The sequence below is a fragment of the Eubalaena glacialis genome, chromosome 9, assembly GCF_028564815.1.
Source record: "Eubalaena glacialis isolate mEubGla1 chromosome 9, mEubGla1.1.hap2.+ XY, whole genome shotgun sequence".
Lineage (NCBI taxonomy): Eukaryota > Metazoa > Chordata > Mammalia > Artiodactyla > Balaenidae > Eubalaena > Eubalaena glacialis.
The window spans coordinates 52,208,834-52,231,240 of record NC_083724.1 but is presented as its reverse complement, the minus strand read 5'-3'; the positions used below and the strand labels follow the sequence as shown (position 1 = coordinate 52,231,240).

The 22,407-nt window shown below is 34.4% G+C and overlaps 1 protein-coding gene across 1 annotated transcript in view; it reads left to right on the top strand.

Annotated features, from left to right (window-relative positions):
* Nucleotides 1-16,399, top strand: part of LOC133098411 (zinc-regulated GTPase metalloprotein activator 1B) — a 42,602-nt gene extending 26,203 nt beyond the window's left edge. The window contains exons 10-15 of the mRNA XM_061201214.1: nt 3,596-3,652; nt 6,479-6,530; nt 12,888-12,956; nt 13,059-13,124; nt 15,451-15,580; nt 16,103-16,399. Of these exons, the coding sequence (XP_061057197.1) occupies nt 3,596-3,652; nt 6,479-6,530; nt 12,888-12,956; nt 13,059-13,124; nt 15,451-15,580; nt 16,103-16,209 (481 nt within the window). The 3' untranslated portion in view covers nt 16,210-16,399. The remainder of the gene's footprint in view (nt 1-3,595; nt 3,653-6,478; nt 6,531-12,887; nt 12,957-13,058; nt 13,125-15,450; nt 15,581-16,102) is intronic.
* The last annotated feature ends 6,008 nt before the right edge of the window (nt 16,400-22,407 follow it).

The following is a 22,407-nucleotide window of genomic DNA, read 5'->3' as shown; positions in this document are numbered from 1 at the left end:
TGAGCCATTCCTCAGTATATGTCTTCTTCCTGTTGCGTTACTATTTTCTTTCTTCTTAAATTTTCAGCTTTTTACAAAATGACACACAGACAACCACATAATGCTTAATTAAGTTTTTAAAAATCATACCCATAAATAGCTGTGGTTTTGTTGTAATAGCACTTGTTCAGTTTGTATTTACAAATATTGTAAATCAGTTTTTTTGCCAGTACATCTGAGAATCTAGGAGCTTTCTGAAATAAAGAAAAAATTTTAATTTTCTTTCTTTCTTAAAAAAATTTTAATCTCTTAAGCATCTTGTGGTTGGCAAACACTTACAATAGTAAAATGACAGTCATAAAACTGCTATAAACGTGTAGAAAAGGCTTACCTTGAGTATTTAAGTTAAGGAATAAGAATGGCATAGTATGGTCTCATTGGTGAGACTTAAGTTGATTTTGAGGCAAATGGAAGTTCTGATGGACTTCAGGAATGGAAGATTAGAAGAAGTGCCATTCTTATATTTTCCAGACTTTTTTTTTTAAATCTTGGAGATTAAGTGGACTGGATAGAGGAAAACCAAAGTCCAGTTGATCAATAATAAGTTAATCAATTCAACAGTTTACTGATCATTCTACTAGTTGATAGGCATTTCATGGCATGTTGAGGATTTAAGCAATATATAAGGTAAAAACTCTGCCTTTAAGATTAGTCATTTGGGGGAGACAAGAAAACAAACAAAAATCAATATATTAAATATTATCAATATAACAGTAATGTTAAATGCACAGTATCCTATAAGATTAGGAAGATAGAAGAACAACTATTCAACTCCTCTTGATGAAGAGTCAGAAAATTTTGACTGAGAAGGTTATCATTGACTTGAATCTTGAAGAATGAATAGGAGTTTTCCAGATGGACAAGAGTAGCAGTGGCTTTCTTGACATAAGGAGGAGTTTGTATTCCAGAACCTGTGAATATTTTAGAATGGCTAGAACACATTGTATTATGTTGAGGAGAGAAAAAGAGGTATGACTGTGGAGATGGAGAAATTACCACAAAGGGTGTTGAACACCATGACACGTGGTTTGGATTTTCTCCTGTAGGCAGCAAGGAATTAATGAAGGATTTTAAAAGCAGTATGACTCTTGGGAGATGGATTGAATGTGGTGCTATTCTCAAGTTAGGAAATACAGGAAGGAGGGGCAACTTTGGGGTAGGGTAGTGATAGCAGTGGGTTTGGTAAAGGGGATTAGTTCCGTTTTGTAAACATTGAGTTTGAGATGCCACTAGGGAGGGCATTTGGAAATTTAGCTCTAGAGTTCAAGACTTACTATTGGATGGTATCAACAACTCGTAGGTTTGGGGTGGTCTGGTGGCCCCTGTTTCTGACACTCACTGAAGTTTGAAAAGACAACTATATCTCTGGAGTAGTAGCTGAACTCCCCTCCCCTGAGACAGCCAGAGCCCTCTTCCTTTTTCATTCTCCTGTCCTTGGTCTTAAGCTACTTAAAGCAGTCTTTAGACATACGGATAATTGAAAGCTCCTCATAGAGAAAAGATTAGGTACTCCTGGCCTGGATAGTTCAAGAAATTAGGAGAAAAGATGAGCTTTGGAACTTTTTTCCTTCCCCTCTGTTTGCTTCATTCTCCCATTCAGTTTTTACGTGATGGTAATAGTCTGTTTATTTTTTCTGTGTTAATGTTTTGGAAAAGATCCGATGTTTTTATCTCTGAAGGGGGAAGTTAAATAAAATTTGATGCCATGGAAATTAGTTTTCTAGTTATATGCCTTGGATGAGTGAAGGAATTTATTTTTGATGGTGGTACTAAAGTCCATGGCAACTTTCATCTGGAACCTTAGACCTTTTCCTCTTTTATTCTCCATTGAGAATCTGGTGAGATACAGTGAGAGACTTTGATATTTTATTATTCTCTGTAGAATTTAACCTGTATAGGTCTTTTGTTGATCCTATCTGTTTTGAAAATATCAAAAGAATCTGGGTACAAAGCAGAATTATTTCTAAATCTATGATATGTATTCTCAGGGACACTTGCAGTGAAAACTGTAGTGTATTTAGAAACTTGTGTTTCAAACTGACTTTTGGTATTCACACAGTTGACCTGAATTTTGATATTCACACAATTAGCATGTGTAAACTTTTTAAACTTTAAGCTATTTCCTAAGTTAAAGGTGATAAACTTGGTGGAAAACTTCATCCACTTGTCACCTGTCAGTATAAATATTTGCTCAACTGTGATGGTGTGAAAGGAAATAGGTTTAATGTTAAGGCTTTGGTCTCTTATGTAAATTGATATTCAAAAATTTTTTCATGGAACATTTACTTCTTTGCTTGATTATTTTCCTAATTCTGTTCATCTAGAATGTCCAGAATTTGAAATGTTACAGTCTGTTAACATAGAACTCTGGAGTATTCTTTTAATAAGATGGGAATTTGTCTGCCTTGTGCAGGGAGAAGTGTTCACAATCTAACAGTATTGTTGCCACAAGTATGAATATATGGCAGACTGTTGAGAATGAACAAAGCAGACACAGCTGGTCAGCCCTAAGTTAAAGGGGATGGCTTTTACATGTTTTTGTATTTGAAAAAGTTTTGAATTTGCAAAGTTTTGTTTTCCTTGTGAGAAAATTTAATAAATGTTTGGCAAATCCCTGGAGTCTGATTTTGAGACTTAATTATAGTTGTCATTTTCTTCAAACATTCCTTCATTATAGCTTTGATTATGGAGAAGTCACTGTCCTTTACTGTTTCATAGGCTGACGTAAAATTTGGAACTCAATCACTAGTCTTTATAAATTTACTTTTATGTATTTAAACCAAACCTAATGCTAATTGTGATATAATCTCTTCTGATTTTAATCTCTGCTTTCCTAATAAATTAAGCTTAATTACCACCAAATAATTATAATAGAAATAATGTTTATTCAGACAGAGCACTAACTGGGAAGTTTCAGTCTATATGCAACCCCATCTGAAGGAAATAAAATCAAACCACATTCTTTAGATGTAGGTAAGGGTCCTAGAGTGAATATTTATACATTGATTGTTTGACTCCTCATATTCTTATGATACTACCTGTTGTATCATGAAAGCAGGGAGATGTTGGTACTAAAGAAATACAGAAATTCCAAAGATAATGTACATGTACTACTGTGTTATTTCCATTTGTTCAATTTCCCTCATTTCATCTTTTGAGTAATAAACTGCTACTTTCGAAAAGTTTCAGTTCTTTAACTGATTTTTTTTTGTTATAAAAATATAGTTTGAAAAGCTCAAATTTTCAGGATTGAAAAGATAATCGAAGGTAAAAACAAACCAAAAAAAGCACTACAATTTATTGAAGCAATAACCAAGTAATTTTCTGCCTTGGTCTTAAACCATTTATTCAATTTTTAAAATTTTATGTATAAATTCCATAAAAATTTTTTTACAATAGCTTTTTGTTCCTTGCCTGTCATTTTATTTTTCCCAAAATAGTATATACTGATTAACATTTATGTCTACATTTCTAGCAGAATAGAGATTTTTTTTTCTTGATTAATTGAATATATTTTACAGAAATTAATGCTTCACAATCGTTTTCTTCCTTTTAGAGTTGATCTCTCAAGTATATTAGATCTTCATGCCTTTGACAGTCTCTCTGGAATAAGGTATGTTTCCTGTATTTTGGTCACTTTTATTATAATGTACTTTTTATTCCACAGTTATAGGAGTTACAGGAATGATTTACACAGATGCACATTTGATTTATGCTTCCTGTCATTTCTTTGGCATACAAGACCATTCCTAATGATTAGATTCTTGAAAGTTTTGCTAAATGTATGTTTGGAAATCACGTGTATTCTCCTACAGAAATTATAGTGTAAATGGTAGTTAACTTTAGAAACTTATTGTTAACATTTCTTTACCAACCACTATGTGTAATTCTTTCCATGAGAAAATGCATGAAATACATAGAAAATTTTAGTTTGGCGTGTTCCCACAGATACTCCTTTTCCCGTAGTGATGGATCAGTTTCCTGCCTCTTTCCCCAGAGAGAATCCTTTTGATAGGGAAAGAAGAACAAATTGTTTTTCCCTGGACATTGATATCTTTTTTTTTTTAATCATCCTTACCCATTTTTAAGTGTACAGTTCAGTAGTGTTAAGTATATTCACGTTGTTTGCAGTGGATCTACAGAACTTTCTCATCTTTCAAAACTGAAACTCTATACCAATCAGATGACAGCTCCTGGTGTTCCCCTCCCTGCAGCCCCTGGTAACCACCGTTCTGTTATCTGTTTCTAAGAATTTGATTACTTTAGATACCTCAAATAAGTGAAATCATACAGTGTTTGTCTTATTGTGACTGGCTTATTTCACATAGTTCTCAAGTTTCATCCATTTTGTAGCATGTGACAACATTGTCTTCCTTTTTAAAGCCTAAATAATATTCCATTTTATGTATATACCATTTTTTCTTTATCCATTTATTCACTGATGGACATTTAGGTTGCTTCTTCCTCTTGGCTATTGTGAATAATTCTGCTATGAACATGGGTTGGGTGTGCAAATCTCTCTTCAAGATCCTGCTTTAAATTCTTTTGGATATATGCCCAGAAGTGAGATTGCTGGATCATATGGTAATTCTGTTTTTAATATTTTGAGGAATCACCATATTGTTTTCCATAGCAGCTGCACCATTTTACATTCCCACAAACAGTGCACAAGTGTTCCAGTTTTTCCACATCCTTGCCAACACTTGTTATTTTCTGTTGTTTTTGGTAGTAGCTGTCCTAATGGATGTGAGGTGATAGCTCACTGTGGTTTTGATTTGCATTTCTCTAACAATTAGATATTGTGCATCTTTTCATTTACTTGTTGGCCATTTGTATATTATCTTTGGAGAAATGTCTGTTCAAGTACTTTCCCCATATTTTAGTTGGATTATTTGTTTTTTGTTGTTGTTGTGGCTGAATTGTAGGTGTTCTTAAATAATCTAGGTATTAACCCCTCATCAGATACATGATTTGCAAATATTTTCTCCCGTTTCCTCTGAAGTAAGATGAGTCATAACACCCTTATGTGAAAGGTAACCTCTCTACACCCAGAGGAAAAGAGCATCCTATCTCTGAAGACAAAGGGAGACACAAGAGGAATCTGAAGGCATAGGCCTCTCTGAGTTTCCCCTAGTTTACTACACTTGGCTCATCCTCTGTCCTATCATATCTTTCTGTGGCTTTTCACTCTTCATCAAACCTAGCACAAAAACACTCAGGTTTAACCATTTCTTCAGGTCTTCATTTCCCTATGAAGGTTCCTTTGTCAAATAAAACCTTTATTAAATAGATGTATATGCTTTTCTCTTGTTAATCTTTGTCAGTCTAATTTTCAGACCCAGCCAGGGACTTACGAGGTAGAGGAAAACTTTTTCCTTCCCTGTGGAAGTTGTAGGCAGTCATTGTCCAACATTAAATATTGAACACAGGGAAAGAACATAGAATTTTTCAAACATTTTCTAAGGTAATTTCATTCCACACTTAACTGCGTTAGTGACACTTAAAGAAGCAGCTGTTTAAGGTGAAGCCTTGTTCTGGATACGCCTCTGCATAACTTTTCTTTGTGCTTAGATGCTCAACAAGAGAATCCTTTCCTGAGCAACCAGCTGGGAAGGATTTAATTTGACACTTTCCCTATTAAGACCCCCCAAGGAGACTCATTCCCTCCAACAGTTCCTACAAGCCTTTTCTCTTTCCTAAACTTGCTGTTACTAATTTACCCCTCACTGTTCTTCAAGGCAAAAACATCTGCAAGGTTTTAAGTCCTTTTCCTCCTCCCGACCTACCCCCTTCAGTCTCTAAAGGTATGCTGCAGTTGTTATGGTTATAATTTATGGCATATTGATCTTTTGCTCTTTCCATATCAGAACAATGCATTTTTAGGATTCTGACCTTTTGTTTTCTCTCAACTACTGGTAACTGACTGTATAGAAGGCTTACATTTATGGATACTGTTTTTTTTTTTTTTAAGTAGATATATTCAAGGGAAAACATTGATAAAGGAAAAATTTACCCTTCTAATTTTCTTTAGGTTCCAGCATTATTTTCATCTGAGGAAGCATGTGGAGAGTTGATGAAATTTTGAGCAATTGTAAAATGCTTATGTATATTTTCCTAGGCCTGTATTAGATCTTTTGGAAATAAAAAAGAAATTTATTTAACATATTTAACCGCACCAAATAATGTTGCTAAAGGTTAGTTTTTATCTCTATTATGTGTATATGTATGTATGTAAATGTATATACATTTTTAAGAAAAGTTTTTAAACAGTCTGCCAGTGTTTGTCTATTAGAATATGTAAACAGCATGTAAAATTGGAGCTGTGTAATAGATTCAGTTGTGGAAAGTCTCTCCCTTGTTTAGCTTTGTATCTCTCAGTAATATATAATGTTAAATCAGAAGTGTATTGACCTCTGAATTTATAATCAGTTATTCTTAGTTTGCAGAGAAAACTTCAAAATGTGCCAACAACACAACCTCACCTTGATCAGGTAAAAAAAATCTTAAAAAAATGTTTTTAAAGTATCTCTTTAACTAAATTGTTCTGTTTAGGATTGTTTTATTAGAATTCTTTTTTATAAAGCATTTTTGAACTATTTTGATAGTTTTCAGAATTTAAATGCTTTTGAGGTCATCTAATCTAGTTTCTTAATGCGTAATAGGAGTTCATCAAACCAGAGTTATTTAGAATCTTAGAAAATCATGCTTTTTAGCTTCTCCATTCCACAGGTAGGTCAGTCAACATATTTTGATTAGTTCTTCTGAAGGGAATTACTATATAAAAGCAGCCTGGGGGTTCTTTATGCAGCCTATTTTTAACTATATTTAACTAACTGATTAAGGAAAAGTCTAGTACAGGCATCCATGGCTAATTTAAATAAAAATTGACTTTGATTTCACCTTCAGATAGCACTGTAAATTTGAACTCCTTAAGGTGTTTTTCATGCTCTAAAACCATAATTCCTGAGGTAAACATTGAAGATGCTAGGAACAAAGAAAGCATATTTTCACTGTAACCATCTTTCTTTTAAGCAAGTTGTGGATGGTGGAGCTTAAGGGTAACTTCTTAAAACACGGTGAAAAAGGGGCATATGAGTGAGCAGTGTGCCTGGCATTCTCTCCTTTATCTTGAGACTGTTACTTATTTTTTGAGTCATTAATTTTAATAGGGCCAAGATAATAGCATACTTGTTCATTTGTCTTCATTTTGGTTCATATTTATGGAAACTATACTACCATGTTTGTGGCATTTTTCTCTGAGAAACTTTTAATAGAATATTCATCTTCATTTATCTATTTTATTGAAGTGTAATTGACCTACAGTGTTATTACAGAATAAGATATTACTAGTTTCAGGTGTACAATGTAATGATTCAGTATTTTTATACATTACGAAATGATCACCATGGTAAGTCTAGTTACCATCTGTCACCATACAAAGTTACTTCAATATTATTGACTATATTCCCTCTGCTGTACATTACATCCCCGTGACTTATTTATTTTACAATTTGGAAGTTTGTATATCTTAGTCTCCTTCACCTGTTTTGCCTATCCCCCTGCCCCTTCCCTTTGGCAGCTACCAGTTTGTTCTCTGTTATCTATGAGTCTGTTTCTGTTTTGCTATGTATGCTTGTTTGTTTTGCTTTTTAGTTTCTACATATAAGTGAAATCATAAGATATTTGTCTTTCTCTGTGTGATTTATTTTACTTAGCATAATACTTCTAGGCCCATCCATACTGTCACAAATGGCAAGATTTCAGTCTTTTTATGGCTGAGTAATAGTCCATTGTGTGTATACATACACACACACACATACACACACACACACACAACACGTACCACATCTTCTTTATGCATTCATCAATCGGTGAACACTTAGGTTGTTTCCATATCTTGACTATTGTAAATACATAATGCTTCAATGAACATCGGGGGGGCATATATATTTTCAAATTAGTGTTTTCATTTTCTTTGGATAAATACCCAGAAGTGGAATTGTTGGATTGTGTGGTAGTCCTATTTTTAGTTTTTTGAGGAAGCTTCATTATTGTTTTCCATAGTGGCTATACCAATTTTCATTCCTACCAACAGTGCATGAGAGTTCCCTTTTCTCTACGTCTCCATCAACACTTATTATTTGTTGTCTTTTTGAGAATAGCCATTTTGACAGGTGTGAGGTCATATCTCATTGTGGTTGATTTGCTTTTCCCTGATGCTTTGTGATATTGAGCATCTTTTCATGTGTCTGTTGGCCATCTGTATGTCTTGGAAAAATGTCTGTTCATATCTTCTGCCCATTTTTTAATCAGATTGTTTGGGTTTTTTGTGATACTGAATTGTGTGATTTCTTTGTATATTTTGGATATTAATCATGTATTAGACAAATCAGTTGCAAATATCTTCTCCCATTCAGTAGGTTGCCTTTTCATTTTACTGATGGTTTCGTTTGCTGTGCAAAAACTTTTTGGTTTGATGTAGTCACAGTAGTTTATTTTTGCTTTAGTTGCTCTTATCTGAGGAAACAGATCCAAGAAAATATTGCTAAGACCTATGTCAGAGTGTAGTGCTTCTGTTTTCTTCTAGGAGTTTTTTGGTTTCAGTTCTTACATTTAAGTCTTTAATCCATTTCAAGTGTGTTTTTTATACGGTTTAAGAAAGTGGTCTAGTTTCATTCTTTTCCATGTAGCTGTCCTGTTTTCCTAGTACCATTTACTGAAGAGACTGTCTTTTCCTCATTGTATATTCTTGCCTCCTTTGTCGTAGATTAATTGACCATATGAGTGTGGGTTTATTTCTGGGCTCTGTATCCTATTTCAATGATCTGTGTGTCTGTTTATGTGCCAGTACCATACTGTTTAGATTACTATAGCTTTATAGTATAGTTTGAAATCAAGGAGTGTGATACCTCCATCTTTGTTCTTTCTCAAGATTGCTTTGGCTTTTTGGGTCTTTTCTGGTTCTATACAAATTTTAGGATCATTTGTTCTAGTTTTGTAAAAAAATGCCAAGGGTATTTTGATAGGGATTGCATTGAATCTGTAGATTGCTTTGGGTGGTATGGACATTTTAACAATATTAATTCTTGTAATCTGTGAGCACAGTATATCTTACTTATCTTTCAAATGAGTGAATGAGAGAAGTTACAAGTCCCTAGAGGTAGAATTTTTAGAAAAATTCTTTATGATACTCAGTATTAGTCATAAAGAAGAAGTTGAAGCACATCACATTCTTCTAGGTGAAGGACATCATACTAGGAGTCATAAGGAGTAGAAGATGAAGAATATATCGTATTTACTTTCAAGAACCTTTATCATGGCCATTATCTATACCCACAGTATCTTGAATGTACCCCTGTCGTGGCATTTATAATGTCTTGTAGTTTGGGTTGAAGTGCTTTTCCCTTACGGCAGTCTATAAATTCCTAAATATACATTCCTCATTGCTTAGCACAGGATGTGGTATATGGTGGGTGCTCAGTGAAGAATGAAAAGCTGTGATTCTCAAATGGAGATGTAGGTCAGAATCACTTGTGGGCTTTTAAAAAATATTGGACATTCAGTGGTCCCCATCTCTCACATCTCCAGGAGTAGACCTTGGGTATGTGCAAATTAATGTGTATGTATATTTTTAACATTTTATTATGGAAATTTTCAAAGATATACAAAAGTAGAGAGAATATTAAAATGAATCAATCCCCTGTGCAGATGACCCAGTTGCAATGGCTTTTACCATTTTGCCGATTTTATTTTATCCATCTTCCTAACATTTCTTTTGCTGGAGTGTTTTTTAAAAAATTTTAATAGAAAATTTCAAGCATAAATAAAAGTAGAATAGTATAATGAACCTGCAAATACCCATCACCTTTGCTGGTATGTATTAAAGCAAATCCCAGACATTACGTTATTTCACCAGTAAATAGGGCATGTCTATTTTTTTTTAAAAAAGCTCTGCAGGAGATTCTGATGCACTTTCCTGCTTTAGATATATAAACATAGGGCAGAGTATAATATAATATTGCAGACCAAGGACTATGGGTTTCAGAAGCATGAACAGTCTCATTTGGTTTAGTGGATCTGAAGCTTCATGAAAGATAGTTTTTTCTTTTTTCTTTTTTTTTAACATACAGTAAAGCATACAAGTTTTTAGAGTACAAGTCAATGTATCTTTACTTACATTTGTGCCTATATAGCTGTCCATATGTACACATGAACACGTATCTCTGTAATTCTCACTCAGATCAAGATAAAGATTTCCAAAACTGTTAAGAGAGTTCCCTTGTGTCCCTTCCCAGTTGGTAACCCTTCTTCTTCCAAAGATGTAACTGCTATTCTGATTTATACACCAAAAAGTAGCCTTAAACTAGGAGGTTTTTTGTTTTTTGTATTTTTTTAGACTGGAAGAAATAAGAGAAAGAGCAATCCAGATCTTTAAAAGTGGGAAAGTGACAGTGCTCTAGAAGAGCAGTATTCTAGTGCAGAAGTCCTGATGAATGCTCGGTATTGGAATCCTGACCTAAGATATTAGGCTTTGATTTGCCAGACAAAGAGAACTCATGCTCTGCTATTGGACAGTGTCCGGTGAGCTGGATTGGAGTGTGGAGTCAGGAGACCAAGCAGGAAGATATTGCAGAAGTCCAGATACCCTGTGATGAGGGCCTGATCCATGCTGGTTACAGTGAGAATGGAAATGGTATAAAATGAGCACAGGTAGGCTTGCATGAATAGCTTTAGTAACTGATGGTGAGCAGTAAGGAGAGAGAGAAGTGATGGGAAACAAGCCTAGATTGACAAGAGGAACCTAGAGATAGGGAAATTTAGAAGGCAAACTGATTTGGATGAAAACACCAAATATTTAGCTATGTACCTGATGGCAGGAGATCACAGCAGAGGTGATATAGGGAAAGAGGAGCAGAGGAGTGGAGTGTGGAGACAGAGGTTTCATGTTTAAGCATGATAGTGGGCTTAGTTTTCCAGATGAAAAAATATATAGAAATTATTGCATATTAGTTATTGTTTGCAAAAGAGTAGAAAACTGAGGGAAATAACCTGGTAGGTTAAAGAAAAAACAGACCAAACTACAAAAATTTGGGAGTTATTCCTAAATTTTATTTTAGGGGCAGTACCTTATTTTGCTTCAGTTTTCTGAATTATTGCCTCAGGTTTCTGCTTCTTTCTGTGTCTGGGGAAAGGAGAGTTAATTTTAGGTTCAAAATAAAAATTTTAGGTTCAAAAAGAAGTCTGAAATGGGTATTACCTAGGACATGTTATGTATGTCATTACAGTTTTATCGCTGAGTGATGTTTAGTGCATTTCTCTATTTTTCATGGATTTCTTGGTCATCCTGATAAAGAGGACCTGGGTTTGGAAGGTGGTAAGGTAGATGAGAAAACCCAGGTGGCATTCTATGTATACTTATTAGTAGAGCCAGTTGTGAACTATGCGTTGTGACCCTTATCTTCTGCACTGGGCATTTATGGGTTTCATCTTCTTTAGGGTTTGTCTAATATGAGAAGAGTTTATTGGTACAGAAAAACATCTAGTTCTAAAAGTATCTCTCCCTCCTTGAGCCCCATGATGCATTGTCTTAATTTTTTAAACCATTTTAAAAATTTCACATTGGAGTTCATTGTACCCCTTAGAGATATTGTCATATCTCTAACTTGGCAAAAGCAAACATCATTCCTGATACAAAATTCTTTAAGCTAAGAATAAGACAATATTGAGTCCTATACTGAGACATTCCCAACATTAAAAGCCAAGTTATCCAACTTGAATAAAATACATTTTAAGCATTTTTGAAAGTTGAATTACTACTGTCTTTTGAAACTGACAAATTATGTTTCATTTGGCAACCTTTTGCTGTATATTTTGATATGCTATATGACTTGCTATACATTTTGGTATGGATTTTTAAGTATTATTTGTTAAGATATGTGGTTCTAGACAGTTACGCAAAGCTGTGCATTAGTGTGTTCGTCCTGCCTGTTTTAAAGCTTGGTTTCAGCATGTTATTATCCAAGGTGGTGTTTGTGCTTTTATTGTGTTATGCTTAGCTCTTGTGTATTTTTATAATTAATTTTGAAATTTTGGGTTACTGTGGCAAACGGAGGTTTGGATTTTAATTATGTGCTCAGCTAGAGGAAATCTTAAGCTTCTGATTCCTTAGAGTGGACAGTGAGAGGTTTATCAAGATCAGGAGGAAAATAAATCTGAGTTAACATTCTATAAATGTTGATGTCAACCTTCTAAAACCAAAGATGACATTATATTATCATTCTCATCTCTAGGAACTCTTCTTCCCTTGGTACATGTTTGGTCAGAGATAAACTGAATCTTTTAATTTATATTTATTTTTCCCAGAAAATGTTTGCATTTGAGTTTTATTCCTTGCACTGGGTAGTTTATTTTTTCTGAGCCTCATCTTCCCCAATTTATAAAATGGAAATAATTCTCTTTAATCCACAGGATTGTTGTCATGAGTAAATGAAAAGATGAAATAAAGTGACCCAGGCAAAAGTACCTCGTTCAGTACATAGTTGATACGCTCTCTATATTACCCTCCCTCTTAGTGCTGAGAATCTTGTAAAGAATGAATTAAACAATGAGTATCCTTTCATAAGAGTTTCTCTGTGTAAATACTAAGCCATTGACTAACTCTGCAGAATATAGAACATGGAGTTGCTGATACCAAAAATCAGCAAATATAGTGAAAAAGATATACCTAATATAGTTGTTAAGGCAACACAAATGTCCATGAATGTTTCCTTACTTTTCATCTTAAAACTTGTGATGTAATTTTGACATTACTATAAAAAAATCATTACTGACTATCTCTTGATTTACAGAGTATTGTTACAGTCACATTCGAAGTACCAGGAAATGCAAAGGAAGAAAGTCTAAATGTCTATATTCAGGTGAATGCAATTTTAACTGATGAATGATTTATCAGTTGTTTTGCTATGTAGTTGTTCCTATGAGCAGTGGTTGATCTTATTAAAATATGTCACTTGATACAGAATCTTCTGTGGGAAAAGAATGTGAGAAACAGGGATGACGACTGCATGGAGGTCATACGACTAAAGGTGCAGTACATAGCTTACAGTTTTATACTTTTGGACAAAGTCCCTTTCTTTGCTGTTACACAAAACCATATTTAGTCTTAAACACAAGGACTAGTTTTAGTCCAAATAACCTTTGTCTGTTTTCGTTTTTCCTTATTTCCATTTCTGAAAAGAAGCTTTGGAAGTCATTGCATAAAGCATGATTTATTTGCACAGCGTTGATTTTTCTAAGAGAGCTTCTTTAACAGAGGAGTAATATTAGAAATCTTGCTGCAGCTGAACCTTATGTTTCTTGATGAATTTAGCAGACACTAAACATTTGTTGTACTGTGAGACAGAGTTACAAAGGACTAGAAGAATTCTTGCTCTGTATTTGGAAATCCATTCATATTACTTGATATTTGGGTATTATGTCACAAAAGGTGTTTTTTCCAGGGAGCATTGGGTTCTAGGCTGTGTGCTTAACCAATCAACAGTCATTTGAGTGTCTACTCCTGTGTTTCCAGAAGTGTGCATAAGGTTTTATTATTACTGTTTATTATCATTACTGTTAGTAGCTAGATTCTCTGGCTAGCAGCCGACTTCCTAGGGTCACTAGAATGACCGGCAAACTATTTTGGTTTAGATTTCTTCACTCCCTATGCTGGTTCCACCTGGGATTGGCGCTGCAGAGCAGCACAGCTGAATCCTAGTCTATTCCCCAGTCGTTCCCCCGCAGAGGAACTAAGCCAGATCCTGCTGCTTCTTTATGACTGTGTCCCCATCTACATTCTGTGATCCTAATTGGAAGATCATATTTCATTCTGTAACTGCTTTTATCCCCTAGTACTGAATGGGGGGTGGTTACCTAGAAAAGCAACCTTTTGGGCGTTTATACTAATGCAGCAACGAGACCTCTGTATAGAGTTCAGTGGCTCATCTTGCACCATCCCAGTCTGGATTTTGTCCTTCGTGTATGACAGTTGTTCTGCAGCTGTCCTCCTTGATTCTTCTTTTGGCCTTCCTCTCATCACAGCAACGCTGGGACATCTGAGGCACCACAGCCTTTCTCTTCATAGACTTCCTTCTCTTTGCTGTTACAAAGTATTATACTAGTCTGAAAATAATCAACATGTTTAAACTGTTAACTCTAATAACAGCTGACACTTCAAAGTCTTTATACAAGTATAAAATTGATGCTTAGGTAATTCTCTCCATGGGGTTTGTTGTTACATTTTTTTTTTTTTTAATTTTTTCAACCCATAGAGTTCGGGTTCCATTACCCCAATCATTGCACTTTTAAAAAAAATTTATTTATTTATTTATTTATTTATGGCTGTGTTGGGTGTTCGTTTCTGTGCGAGGGCTTTCTCTAGTTGCGGCAAGTGGGGGCCACTCTTCATTGCGGTGCGCGGGCCTCTCACTATCACGGCCTCTCTTGTTGCAGAGCACAGGCTCCAGACACGCAGGCTCAGTAATTGTGGCTCACGGGCCTAGTTGCTCCGCAGCATGTGGAATCTTACCAGACCAGGACTCGAACCCGTGTCCCCTGCATTGGCAGGCAGATTCTCAACCACTGCGCCACCAGGGAAGCCCTGTTGGTACATATTAAAACTCAGATTTGAAAAGCAGAAAACAAAACTCTGCACAAGAAAAGAAAACTGGAAGAACATGTACCCCAAATACATGAATACATCAAAATTTATGTGGTGGGAATGACAGTGGTTTGTCTCTTACTATTTTTCAATATATATATTATTTTTATAATAAATATGTATAACAAACTATTTCAGAGAAATTATTTCATCCCCATAGGCCAGTTCATCAGATAATTTGTTCCTCATTTCTGCAAATCAATATTAAATGAATTTTATTCAGATAAATATAATAGTTTTTCTTTTCCTTTATTTCATCATTATCTACTCCATTTATTAAAACTCATTCAAAAACAGATTATCACCAAAATCCTTTAACTTCTCAAATTTTCCCACTAAAACTGTGAAACAAGTATAAAAATCCTTAAAAGTAGAATAACTGGTAGAATTTGAGATATAACATGTTTTATCATTTGGTTGTTTCAGTTTTCATTGTGGTAACACTGAATAAACATCCTAATTACGTATATTAATTTTATCATTAGAAATAGGGATTGTTTTTAAAAAAATGTGTGCAGAAGCCTTTTTTAAAAATTGGAGGATTTAGGAAACTCTTTAATGCACAAATAACTGGAATTAAGTAATTTTAACAGCATCTCCTTTATGAGTTTGTATTTTAAAAAGAAATGGGAATAATTAATCCATTAACACTGATGCTCGATTTCTGCTTTTAAATTCAAACTGTGGCTGATTGCTCATTCTCCTCTGAGCAGGGGCTGGTGTCGCTCAAAGACAAACCACAACAAGTGATTGTCCAGGGTGTCCATGAGCTGTATGATCTGGAGGAGACATCAGTGAGCTGGGAAGACGACAGTAAGAGAACAAATCGATTGGTCCTTATTGGTAAGTGACAAACAGTTAACTTTTTTTTAAATTGAAGTATAGTTGATTTACAATGTTGTGTTATTTTCAGGTGTACAGCGAAGTGATTTAGTTATACATACATATATATCTATTTTTTTCAGATTCTTTTCCCTTATAGACAGTTAAATTTCTAAAGCAAAAAAGAGAGAGAGAGAGAAAGGGGTATAATGTGCTACGTAAGTAGTACTAACCAATCTGTAAATCTGATTGGTTAATCTGAATAAGCTTGTGGTTAATGTATTTGTCTTAATTATGAGATAACATCATAAGAACTTGTTAAGCCTTTTACTCTTCTTCAAATAATTTTAGAAAAGTGATTAATCCAAATGCCAACTTGGTTCTAAGGGACTTAATTAGAAAGTTAAGGAAAGAATCACTAATTACTATTGTTTTTATAAATTTCTGAAGATCATGAAGCATTTAATGATCTGGACTTAATAGGTAAACTGTGTCATTTTAATAAGCATCATTTACTCATACCATATTTTGTTCTGTTTGCAGGCAGGAATTTAGATAAGGATATTCTTAAACAACTATTTATAGCTACTGTGACTGAAACAGAAAAGCAATGGACAACACATTTCAAAGAAGATCAAGTTTGTCCATAACACTAGAAGCATCACCAAAAGGATTGGATAATAAAATTGGGAATAAGTTTCCTGTTGGATGTATTTCAAGCATCTATTCTTTGCATTACTTCTCTTATGAATTCCAGTGTAAACTTTAAAATAGTATTTATTTTATAGAATACATACAATATAGTAAATCAGTATTATAAAACATTTGATATTCATACAATAAAATACACTGTCCTCTGACTTTTTTTTGTGGACAGATGATTCATAAACATATCTTTCAGAATTGGCTTTGGAGTTTACATATGCTGAATTTCTCACCCATGGAAGTTATAATAATAATAATGGGAAAACTTACTTCAACATTGTCATTTTCCCTTAGAACTTCAGCTGATTGCATGGATGTAATTTTGTTAATAACAAAAATTTTTTAAAACATGTCACCATTTTTATTAAAGGAAATAAAGGGTTTACAGTGGTAGAGACTTAAGAGTGGAAGAAACCTAAATCAAAGAAATTAATTGAAACTTTCTCTTACTCTTAGATTCTAAGCCTTACTGGTAGTCAGTGTAATGGAACTTCAGCCATTCACTTTGTAATATATTTCAAAGATTTCAATTGTAGAGCTTTTAATTTTAGAGTAGATTTTAGTTTTAAAGTAGATTTTACTACTGGTATTAAATTCATCTTGTTTTTTTTTTAACTTCTTTATTTTTCAATATAAACTAAAAAGTGACAAGGTATAAAACTTCAGATGTAACTGCATTTAACTTTTGATAATTTAACAATCTTTATATAAATGGTAGGTGTGTAAGTATACAATGGATTACTTTTCTCTTCTTCCTGCTAAAGGCCAGGTCAGCTTAACTATATTCAAATTGCAAGAGAAAGGCATTAAACGGAATTTAAAGAAGAGTTAATGGTTGTTAAATATCAGAAGGCTGTCAGAATGGCTTTTGGAATATTTTTTCAGAATTTTAAGTCAGAATTACATCTCTGTATCTTGAATGGTTCCAGTAGTTGGAGGCAGGCTGATTGATTAGATTATCTATCTCCCTTCCCCTGTGTTCTGTACCTTTTTAATATAACTTCTCTATGTTCATCCATTTGCCTCCTGAATCTAGTCTCTTAATTTGTGGTTGAGAGAATACGCTTATTTTGTGGCAGCCAATTGCCTGATAAAAGTCAGCAGATTTTTGAGTCAGATCTTTAATTCCAGGGCTTTAATTCCAGCTCTGCTGCTTCTTGGCTGTATAATCTTGGGCAAAGTATTTTCTCTGAGATTAGTTTTCTTACTTTTAAAGTGGACAGTGATAATATCAAACATTCAAGCTTGTTGTGAGGGTTAAATAGGTTTGTAATGCACCCAGCTCAGCTCCTGGCCCACAACAGAGCATAGATAAATGTTTTCTCCTTCCTAACAATTTCAGTTTGTTTTATAATTAATGTAGTCACGATAATACTTCATAATGTTCATTGGCAAATAATAAGTATTTAGATTCATCTGTTCTAGGCCATGAGAAAGGGCTTATAATTAATGGTACTGTTGTGGGAGAAATGTTTGAAGTGATATTAATCTAAACTCTTAAAAATCTGTTTTAAACTGATAAATATTTGGTTTTTTCTTTATAACGTATTAATCTTTAAATATTTTTCTTCACAAAAGTATTGCATGACTACATTTGTGTTGTAAAATGCAAGCATTACAGATGAAGTCAGTCTCTCCTGACCTTTCTCTTTCAGTCACTGTCACTTCTGGGTAAGCAGTGTTGTCAGTTTAATGTCTGTCCTTTTAGATGTTTCTTTTCACTTATGTACACATTATGGTTTACATTGTTTCCCAAAGTGAATTATTTTCCAATAATAAAGCTATAATTTAAGGAATTTCTTAGGAAGACTTACAAACTTGCCATAAATATCCTCAAGGAAAGATTTTTATAATGTGTGTTTTAAATAAAAAATCATTCTTTACATATTATAATACAGTTTGCTCTTTAAAAAAAACTATTAATCTTAGATCTTTCCGTGACAATGCATATAAATATGTCTTTAACTGCTGGACAGAAATTCATAGTATAGCATAGAATACATTTCTTTAAAAAAACATTCATTGAGAGCTTCCAAGTTTGCCCAGTATTAGTGCTGGGGCTGAAACTGCACATGATGGTTAAAAGCCAGGTTTGTATTGCTTACATTCTAGTGGAGGGACATAAATAAGTGAGAAAACACGAGGTGCCTGAAGAAGGCTGATAAAAATCAAAACTGACTTTAGAATGAGTGGGCATGAAAAGCCTGAGGAGAAGTGGCTTTTTTTTTTTGGTGGGGTGGGGCTGTTTTAGAACTTTTTGATAATCCCAGTGTCACAAAGATCTTTCCTATGTTTTCTTTTAGGAACTTAATAATTTTAGCTCTTAACATTTAGCATCATGATCCATTTCAAGTTAATTATTCCATCGTTATGTCTTGAAAACTCTTTTGCCCTTTGAATAAGCTTTTTGTACCTTTGCTGAAAATCACGTGGCGTGTGTGTGTGTGTTTTCATGGACATTATTTTCATTCATTTGTCCTTATGGCACTACCACACTGTCCTGATAACTTTAGCCTTAGAGTAAGTTTTGAAATTAGGTAGTGTAAATATTCCAATCTTGTTTATCTTTTTCAGAGTTGTTACAGCTATTTTAGGTATTTTTGTTTTCAATATAAATTTTATCATTAACTTGTCAGTTTCTTCAAAAAGCCTGCTAGGATTTTAACTGAATTGAATTCAATCTATAGTACAATTTGGTGAAAATTGTCATTTTTAAAAAAACTTTATTTCTTATTGAGGTGACATTAGCTTTTAACATTATATAAGTTTCATGTGTACAACATTATATTTTTACTTCTGTATACACTACAGTGTGCTCACCACCAAAAATTTAGTTTCCATCCTTCTCCATACAGTTTAGTTTCCTTCCCCTTCCCCTCTGGTAACCATTGCTCTACTCTCTGTATCCACGTGTTTTTGTTTGGTTTGTTTTGCTCATTTATTTATTTTGTTAGTTTGTTTTTTATATTCCACATATGAGTGAAGTCCTACAGTATTTGTCTTTCTCTAACTTATTTCACTTAGCATAATGAACCTCAAGGTTCATCCAGGTTGCCAGAGGTGGCTTTTGAGTTGAGAACAGAGTTAAAAGGAGTCATTGATGCAAAGTCAGGGAGAAGATTCTACACAGAGGGAGCAAGTATTGGAGAGGGCCTTTAGGTGGGAACCAGTATAGTGTGCTGGAAGACCAGGAAGAAGGCAAGCGTGGTGGAAGGTTTGAAAGCCAGGGTAGGAGGTGGGATTGGAGTTGTGAGCCAGGGCCGGGCTTTTTGCTTACAGGACAGAGCAAAATATTTGGATTATTCTGAAAGCCCTGGGAAGTGGCTGAAGGGTTTTGAGCTGGACAAGTGATGTGGTTGTGATCACCGTGGCAGATGAACTAGTTGTTTCCTGTTTTTGAAATTGCAGACAGTGCTGCAGTGAACATCATTATGTGTGCCTCTTTGTTTTTATGTGAGAATGTTTCTCTGGAAGAGATATGTGAGGGTGGAATCACTGGCTTCCAGGATATGCACATTTAAAGTTCTTAATAGATACTGATAAATTGCCTTCCCAAATGGCTGTACCTTCTTGCCGTAAAACAGGAGTGTATGAAAGTACCCTTTTTTCCAAACCTAGCTAACACATTTTAACCTTTGCCATTCTGGATGGAATGGCATCTCACTGTTTTAATTTAGATTTTTTTTTTTACTGTATTTTTATGTTATTTATAAGTTCTTTTAAATATGCATTACCCCGTTCTTCGTTCTTATTTTTCCCAAAATGAAGTATTTTTCAGTGATCAGAGACATTACCAGTTTAACCTGTACTTCAGAGGGGTTTGGAACCTCCAATAGGTATCCTCGAGAGAAGATTTTATTTTTATAATGGAAATCACTAACAAATAAATAACATGGGCCATTATTCTGCTAACCATAGAAAATTTTCAGGGTATTATGATTATGGTAATGATGATAATCAAGGTTTAGGCATAGTTCATCTGTAACTTTATAGTTTACTGAGTAATATAGGATAAATTACTAAATCTCTCTAAACCTTTGCTTCCTTATTCATAAAGTTCAGATAAAATGCAAATCTCTTTGAATTGTTCCAGGGATTAAATTTAAAGTACCCTGACTCTAGAGTTTCAGTAAATGTAAATTCTCCTTTTCTAGCAAGACTTGATAATATATTCAAGCTTCTGCACAGCTTCTTAAATTATTCTTTTAGTGAAAGGGGCAAGAACATTAGTACTGAGTTTAAGATAGCTGTAGGAAGGGTCAGCCCAGGGGCTGAGGGAAGACCAGGGATTGAAAAGGTCTCTAATTCCTAATAGATTATGAAGTTTGAAGGGAATTATCAACAAAATAAAGCTAAAAGGCTTTTAAACATTTGTGGGCTTGGTTACTTGCTACAAATTGAATAAATGTCTCCTTTGGATTAGTAATGTAGGTGGACAATTATATTTTTAGATTTCTTTGAAAGGACTTTCCCAGTTCTAGAAATGCCATACATTGTGGAGGTGATACTGAAAGAAGTGAATTCTGTCTTTGAATGTCTAGCAACTTGCCCTACTTTGATGAGAAAGAAGAACTAGACTTTTTTCTCAGAATTAGTCTTAATATTAGAATCAACTTATTTAAAATTAGAATCAACTTGGTTGGTAACTGAATTGCCTTTAATTTTCAGAGCAAAATGGAGAGAAATCAGACATCCTCTTTTCTGTACAGTGGTTTAGAGAGGTTGGTTTTTCAAAGTGGGATGGATGGCGTTTATGACCCCCTGATAGATTTGTTCAGGAAAAAAAACCCTATTCAGTGTTAGGAAAGAAGTAATCTCCAAATATTATTGAGTGCCCACTATGCACTGGACCCCATGTTAAATGTTCAGTGTTTCATGAGCACAAAGTAACACAACACTAAAGAATTAATCAGGTGGGACAGAAAGAGTCCCCCCACCCTTTTTTTTCCTTAAGGAATTACTTGCCATAATGGAGTATCTCCAAAGAACTCAACTTAGTTTTCCTTGATACAGCTATTTATTTTTACATTGATATATTTTGTACATTAATTTTATTTAGATATAATTAGCAAAAAAATTTACCCTTTAAAGTATACAATTCATAGCTTTAGCATATCCACAGGTAGTGGCAACCAGTACCACTATCTATCAGTAATTCCAGAACATTTTCATAGCTCTTAAACTCTGTATCCATTAGCAGTTAATCCCCATTTCCCCCTGCCCCTGTTCCCCAGCAGCCACTTGTCTACTTTCTGTCTCTAGATTTGCCTATTTGGACTCCTTTCACCTACCATAATGTTTTCAAGGCTCATCCATGTTGTTGCATGTATCAGCATTTTGTTTCTTTTTATTGCTGAATAAAATTCTATTTATATACCACATTTTGTTCATCTACTCATCAGTTGATGGACATTTGAGTTTCTACTTTTTGGCTACTAGGCCTTTTTTCTCCTGTTTAATTTTTTAATAAAATATAATTTTCAAAACAGTTTTACATTTACAGAAAAATGGAGCAGAGCAGACAGTAGAAGGGAATTCCCATATCCATCCACCCTCCTCCACCACCCCCACCCATGACTACATGGGTAGTCATGTCTCCCATTTTTATCACCTCATATCAAGGGTACATACTATCAACCTGATTTATGACTGTTGATGTTGCCATTGATTACCTGACACCTGGCTGAAACCTTTGTCAGGTTTCTCCATGGTAACTATTCCCCCTCCCCCCACTTCATATGGTTCTCTTTGGAAGGAAGTCATTGTGCATTGCCCACAGTAAGAGACTGGGGGGTTATGCTCTACCTCCTAGAGGGTGGAATATCTACATAATTTATTTGGAAGTTTTCTGCAAGGGAGATTTGCCTCTTTCCCCCATGTATTAATTTACTGAGTCATCTATTTTTTATCAGTATAGATACATGAATATACTTTGGTTAATAATCTAATACTATATTTTGATGCTCTAATTGCCCCAGCTTTGGCCATTGGCAGCTCTTTCTTGTCTCCCAGTGCCCTCTTTGACATACTTCCATCATTGGGGGTTGTTTTGCTTTTTTTTTTTTTTTTTTTAGTGCCCTTACTTTTCTCCTTTCATTTTTAAATAACCCAAATCCCCATAGAAGTTGACTGTAGGAAAACTA